The 6313-nt window shown below is 57.3% G+C and overlaps 1 protein-coding gene across 2 annotated transcripts; it reads right to left on the minus strand.

Annotated features, from left to right (window-relative positions):
- Positions 1–1348: 1348 nt before the first annotated feature.
- Positions 1349–4693, minus strand: MTFP1 (mitochondrial fission process 1). Of its 2 annotated transcripts, none has more exons than XM_043901358.1 (4): positions 4416–4693; positions 3522–3649; positions 2922–3085; positions 1349–1961 (listed from the first exon to the last, which is right to left on the minus strand). In XM_043901358.1, the coding sequence occupies exons 1-4, from the start codon at positions 4480–4482 to the stop codon at positions 1889–1891; spliced, it is 432 nt and encodes a 143-aa protein (XP_043757293.1). In that variant the 5' UTR covers positions 4483–4693; the 3' UTR covers positions 1349–1888. The 2 variants fall into 2 exon arrangements, with proteins under 2 accessions (XP_043757293.1, XP_043757292.1); XM_043901357.1 differs by having other exon boundaries at positions 2922–3154; positions 4416–4642.
- Between the last annotated feature and the right edge of the window lie 1620 nt (positions 4694–6313).

Here is a 6313-nt window from a genome sequence, read left to right on the forward strand (position 1 = left end):
GCCCCAGGTCAAAGGCCACCAGGCCCCCGGGGTGGGAAAAGACATCTCCCCCAACCCCACCAGGGGTCTGCCTTATCCTCTCAGGCCCCAGGAAAGCAATTTCCTGTTACACCCAGCATCTGCCACTTCCAGTCCAGTTGACCTCTCTGCCTGTTTCCCATCAAATGAGGTAACACAAGTTAGTCCAGTCACTAAGAACTGTCCCCTGTCCAGGAAAGAGGCAGTTGGAGACAGTGTCTCCCACCTCTCGAGGGCTGGGGTGCTTGGGGGAGGTGTTCCAGCGGATGCCTGCCACCCCAGAGCAAAGTTGCTGATAAATACAGGATGCCTCGTTAAATTTGAATTTCAGATAAACAAGGAAGAATTTTTCAGTGCATATACATTCCATGCAATATTAGGGACATACTTGTACTAAAGTCTTATTTGTTGTTTAAGCCAAACAAAACTTAATGGTGCATCCTGTTACGTTGTTATATCCAGCAGCCCTACCCTGCAGCATTCAGAGCAGAACTGGGAGGGGCAACGGCCCATTCTGTGCCTGGTGCTCTGGACCTCCCAGGTCAGCTCGCACAAACTGCTAGGAGGAGTCTGCTAATCCTACCTCACCAAGGGGGGCTTCCCTGGTGGCTCATCTGGTAAAGAACCCATCTGCCAGTGCCGGAGACTCAGGAGACTCAGGCTCGATCCCCGAGTCAGGAAGATCCCCTGGAGAAGGAAATGGCAACCTGCTCCAGTATTCTGGACTGGAAAATCCCATAGACAGAGGAGCCTGGTGGGCTACAGCCCATGGGGTTCCAGAGTCGGACACAACTGAGCACGCATGCACGCGCACACACACTGAGGGGCCACTGAAACTCCCGCTGGCTCAAAGGCACAGAGCAGATGTGTGCGGGGGGACCTAGGGGAGCCCTGCGGCTGCAGCTTCCAGGACAGATGGAGGCCCTGGCCCTAGGGGCTCACATGGGGTGGGCTGGGGCTACTAGCACAGCAGTGGAGGGAGCCTGGAGGAGGCTCCAGAGACAGAGGCTATCTTGAGGGGGTGAACCGAGGGAAGACTGGGCTGAAGTCAGGTTCAGGTGGTATCTGCCCAACAGACTCCCCTCCTAGTGTGTATTTTAGGAGACTCGCAGAAAAAGGACAATGCCCATCCCAGAGGAGGCTGGCAGCACCAAGGTAGAATTCCAGGCATGTGCAGGGGACCACTGGTGGGCAGGGAGGTACCAGACAGGCCCAGTGCTGGCCACTGTGAGCAGTGCGTTCCCAGAGACACCAGCCTCCACCTCTGAGGCCCCCAGCCCTGCTCCCCCTCACCACGTCCCTGCTCATCCCCAACAGAAAAGGAGAAAACTCAACTTCTTGAGGATTTATTGGACTGAGAGCTGTCATGCCTTCCAGCCAGGCCCCAGCAGGCCTTGCACCAGGAAGGGGCAGAGAATCCGTCCTCAGGGTCCCCACAGGCGTACTCCCATGTTTCTCCGAGTGCCTTGCTGCTCCACCATCATGACCTGGCTGAGCCTTTGGGAGTCCTGGGTCCCCAGCTTGCTAAGTGATCTTGGCCGTGTTCCTTGCCTTGTCTGGGCCTCAGGTGCTTTACCCTCCATGGGAGGATGTTATTGTCCTGTCAAGGGACAGGGCTGGGCCCACTCAGAGTCCAGGCCGGCTCAGTATCACAGATTCCGTGGAAGCGGATGGGGTTCAAGTCCTGTCTGTGAGTCACTGCAGCTGCTGCACTGAGGTCTTTGTCTTTCGGGTTCCGACCAGTTTAAGCCCACTCAGGTGCCAGGGCTTCAGACCCCAGAGAGCGAGGCATCCGCATCCCCTGGCAGGAGGAGGGAGTGGGAACAGAGCAGGGAATGGGCCGGCCCGCAGGCCAGGATGGCGGGGCAGGTCAGGAGGAGCTGGGCTTCTCCACTGAGGGGTAGAGCTTGCGCAGACTGGAGTCCAGGAGGAAGTCCACCGACCTGTGGGGAAGTGCAGGTCATGACCCAAGCTGACCAAGGGACGCTCGTGGGGGAACGGGAGGCAGGAGACCAGGGCTAGGAAAGGGACCCCTGGACGCGGGACACAAGTGCCATTCAGGTGGCAGCCATCACCCTCTTGCTTATCCAGTTGGGAAAACTGAGGCCCAGAAGGTAAAAGATTCATGCAGGGCCTCCGGGTCATCTCTGTTCCCATGGAGAAAGACGCTTCCTCCCACTCCATGTTGGTCTGATTGGGCTGGTCCCATCTCTGGTTCTAAGGGCGGGCACATGACCCAAGCCTGGCCCATCAGAAAATGGAAAGTGGCTCAGGGGTGGGCACTCAGTCCGGGATGGACCAATGACAGCCTTCCCTGGGATTTTTGCTATCACTATTAAGATGCCTCCTATGGGCTTGCTAAGCTGGTGGGAGGGGAGCTAGGGGTTGCTAGGAGCCATCTTTACTCCTAGGAAGGGAAAGTGACTAGAGCCAACATGGGATACGGTGGGGAGAAGGCCAGCCGAGAGACCTACACACCTAAGAGCATCAGTTGGTTTCTTGGTCCCAAGTAGCTGAACTTTGCAGTTACACGAAACAATCAATTCCTATTTTACTTAACCCAAGTTTCAGCTGGGCTTCTGCCACCAAAACTTCTCAAAACCCATCCTTCCCAGGGTGCACCTGTTCCTGCCTACCTCTGGTTGTTTTCTAACACTGAGTTTTCTTTCTGGGAACTGACTTGTCCTCTGTCCCATACTCTCAAGGCACCTCCTACCTTTACTGCCGATGTACCTGCCAGATCATATGACGAGGCCCTAGACTGTCCTTTCCATCTCAGGAGCCCCAAGTGCAGCGCTGCCCCTGCCGCAGGTGTTCTGTGGAAAGTAGGTACACTCCACCCCTCTCAAAGCTCAGCTCTGCCGGTACAGTGGGTGATCCCTGGGGCTGAGGGGAACACCCACCTGTCGATGGGGTGGATGATGACGGGGATGGCGAGCAGCCCCAGTGCAGTGGTGGTCCACTTGCGGACAGCCAGAGGCCAGCGGGTGGCAGTGCTCAGGATGTACAGGGAGGCTGCACACAGGCGGTTGATAGTGAAGCCTGGGATGGCCACAGAGGCCAGCGCCTGCCACACAAAGGTGTCCATCACAGCCACCGTCACCCTGCTGCTGCGGCCTGCCTCAGGGCCTGGCACCTGGTAGGCACACGAGACACTTAATGCAGCAGGGGCAGAGGCGGAAACCCCTGTGGACAGGGGAGACTGGACCAGGGAGAGGGAAGGGAAGGCGGGGTGGGGACAGAGCCACCTAAGTGTTGGGTTCTGGACTCTACCAATTCAGGGCTGAGTGTGGACTCACATCCAGGACCAGGGTATAGACTATGTCACCCACAGGACTGGGGGTGGGGGTCACTACCCTACAAAGGAGAGGGTACAGAGTGTACCAGGCCAGAGTGTGGGGACTAGACTGTCCTACAAGGGACTTAACCATGTGCAAGGCTGTGGACTGACCACAAGGGGGCGTGGGCCAGGGCGAGGGGTTGAGGGGCGGGTTAACACTCACATCTCTGGCTTTCTTGCCCTTGTCAATGGCATCGGCCAGCACGTAGGAGCTGGACACGCCATAGCTCAGCCACACGACAGCTGAAGGCACCAGGGAGCGGAAGGCCTCCCCCACCTCATTGGCGTAGCCTGGTGGGGAGAGGATAGTCAGTTCCTGAGCCCTTGGGTTGTTCCACAAGGGGGCACTGGAGACAGCTGGTTCTTACCTCAGCCTGCTGAGGAGCAGCTGGGTGAGTGTAGACAGGGAGCGTACCCCTCTGAGCCTCCGGGTCCCAGCCTATAAAACGGCACCCATGACGGCCACCCCAGCTGGCCTCTCGTGGGAGAGCTGAGCACAGACACCTTTCTCATCACTCACCTGCCTTCACAGCCTGGGTTCTAGAAGCATTTGGCTGGTGGGCAGAGGCAGTGAGAGAGGCTGACTGAGGGCAGCCCCACTGCCCAGGCACTCACCACATGCCCGGATTCTCTGTACCTGGTCTCATTCTACCCTTACAACTACCAGGCAGTGAGAGACACCCAGTGGGCATCCCTCTGCCCTGAGGGGGAAACAGGCTCAGATGCAGTCAGTGAGGAGCCAAGATGGGAGTCCTAATGCCCTGACTCCGCAGCCCGCGGGGGGCATGCCAGAGAGGGGAGCCAGCTCACCCGGTCCTCCGAGCTGGACTGCAGCTATCACCTGGGAGACCGACCAGCAGAAACCCCAAGGGCAGGGCTGGGCAAGCCAGAGCTGTGTGACCCTGAGCTAGTTCAGAACGCTCTCTGTGCCGTCTCTGCCCCGGCTGAGAGAGAACCAAGATGCTCCCACCATCTCCAGGCCCCAACGGGCCTCTGGCAATTCCTGCTTCCCTAGCCACGTGCTGTGGGGTCGCTGTGCCCCTTGCCCGGAGCTCACCCAGGTACCGCACCCACGTGTCCCGGAAAAGGTCGCGCTCGGCCCCCCGCGAGGGCGGCTCGGACATGGCGCTTCCGCCAGGGTCTCAGCCGCAGCTGCAGGTCCTACCGCCTCGGCTTCCACCAGCACTCCCGTTCGCCGCGGCGGGACCAGCCGAAGGTCCCGGACTGAAGGACAGGTCGTGCCGTCCCGCCACCAGGGAGCGTCTGCAAATTCCCCCGCACACCGGAGCCCCTCTCCCTGGCTTGGGTTTTACAGATTAATTTTCTTCACGGTTTTCTCTAGAATTGAGAGATTGGCGCCATCCTCTTCTAGCACTGACTGTGGTGGTGCAGCCAAACAAAGGCGATTCAAATACGGGATGCTGCGCTGCACAGCTATGTGACCTCGGGCAAGAGCCTGTAACCTCTCTGAGCCTCACTTTATTCATTTGTTACAGGAGGAACAGGACAGGTTTACTCCTGGAACGATTTCCAGGATTAATTACATGTCATCGCTGATTGAGTTTACTACCGGCCAGACTGTTGGCTAAAGACTAGATGAATTGCTTCTTTTAAATCTTCCCACCAGCCCCCGCCCCATCCCACTCCATTTTACAGGTGAGGAATAGAGACAGAAAAAATAGATCACTTCCCTAGAACAAAAAACTGCTGAATAGTGAAGCTGGCATTTGATTCCAGGCAGCGCAGGTCCAGTTTCCATGCTCCTAAGGTGAGCTGAGCACCTAAGGCAGCGGGGGTGAAGGGTGAGAACCCCACTGAGGTGGATGTTTGGACATTTTTCCCCATCTGTACCGGGGAATGTGGGATCTTAGTTGCACAACCAGGAATGGGACCCACGCCCCTACACTGGAAGTGTGGCAGAGTTTTAACCACTGGACCCCCAGCGAAGTCGCTGCTTGAACTCTACTGGAGACCCTTCTCCCTAGGGGCCTGTGCTCTCAAGCACTGGGGTCTCACTAGACTGCCCTTCTTCCCAGCAGGACCTCGAATGAACAATAAAGGAATGAGGCCAGGGAAACAGACTTAGGGTACAACACTTAAGGGAAATGGGCAGAACAGAATGACAAGACATGGGGTTATTGATCACTAAAGAGGAAACTCTTAGCCACCTGGACTTCGGTTTACCCACGTGAGGAATAAATGCACTTCACTAAAGCTCTGTGAATCCCTGGGGGAGGGGGGTTGGGTATCAGCAAACAAAGGCATAGCCTTTAAACACAGGCAGTCCTGGGTTCAAATCTCAGTTGTGCCACCTGCTGTCAGCCAGGTCTGTAAGAAATGAAAAGTAGCCGACACTTACTGAGCGTACACTTGTACCAGGCTTTCTAAGAGCTCTGCATGTATTACTGTTTCCTTGAATCCTTGCAGTAACGCTAAGAGGTAAGCACCGGGCTGTTGCCTGGTGCCCAGGAAATGCTCATTAAAGAATTAGCCTTATTATCATCAAATAAAGATCACAGCCTGCCATCGAGAGCCCTGTTGTCAGCCCTGGGAGGCTTTATCATTGTAGGATCGTGTAGGGCAGCCAGGTCAGCGGGATCTTGCAGGAAGCTGGGTTCGGGACCCAAAGGCGATCCCCGACCCCGGAAACACTGGCAGTGCCTGCGCGGAATTAGGAGACGGTCCCTAATGCCACGTGATCGTCGCTTCTCCGCCACCCTCCCAATCCAGGCCCACCACAAGCTCTGCGCGCGCTCGCCGGACCCGCACTAGTTAGCTGCAGAAGCCGGGGCGGAGCGAGGCGGGGCCTCCGCCCTGACTGTGAAGGCAGTCAGGACCATTAGTGCCCTTAGCAAAGATGGCGGAAGACAGCCCACCGGTCGGGCCAATCTGGGGACGAGCTGGCCGTGAGGGGCGCTCACACGAGGTTAGCGGGTAGCTCCTGCGCATGCGCCC

Source organism: Cervus elaphus, chromosome 5 (assembly GCF_910594005.1).
Source record: "Cervus elaphus chromosome 5, mCerEla1.1, whole genome shotgun sequence".
NCBI lineage: Eukaryota > Metazoa > Chordata > Mammalia > Artiodactyla > Cervidae > Cervus > Cervus elaphus.

Bases quoted from the DNA above. Each gene is read 5' to 3' on its own strand.
- MTFP1 (XM_043901357.1), bottom strand. From the start codon at position 4,482: ATGTCCGAGCCGCCCTCGCGGGGGGCCGAGCGCGACCTTTTCCGGGAC. The intron at 3,155-3,521 runs GTGAGTGTTAAC...TGTGCCTACCAG, and splicing joins AGGGCAAGAAAGCCAGAGAT to GTGCCAGGCCCTGAGGCAGG. The intron at 1,962-2,921 runs GTGGGTGTTCCC...ACTTCCCCACAG, and splicing joins ATCATCCACCCCATCGACAG to GTCGGTGGACTTCCTCCTGG.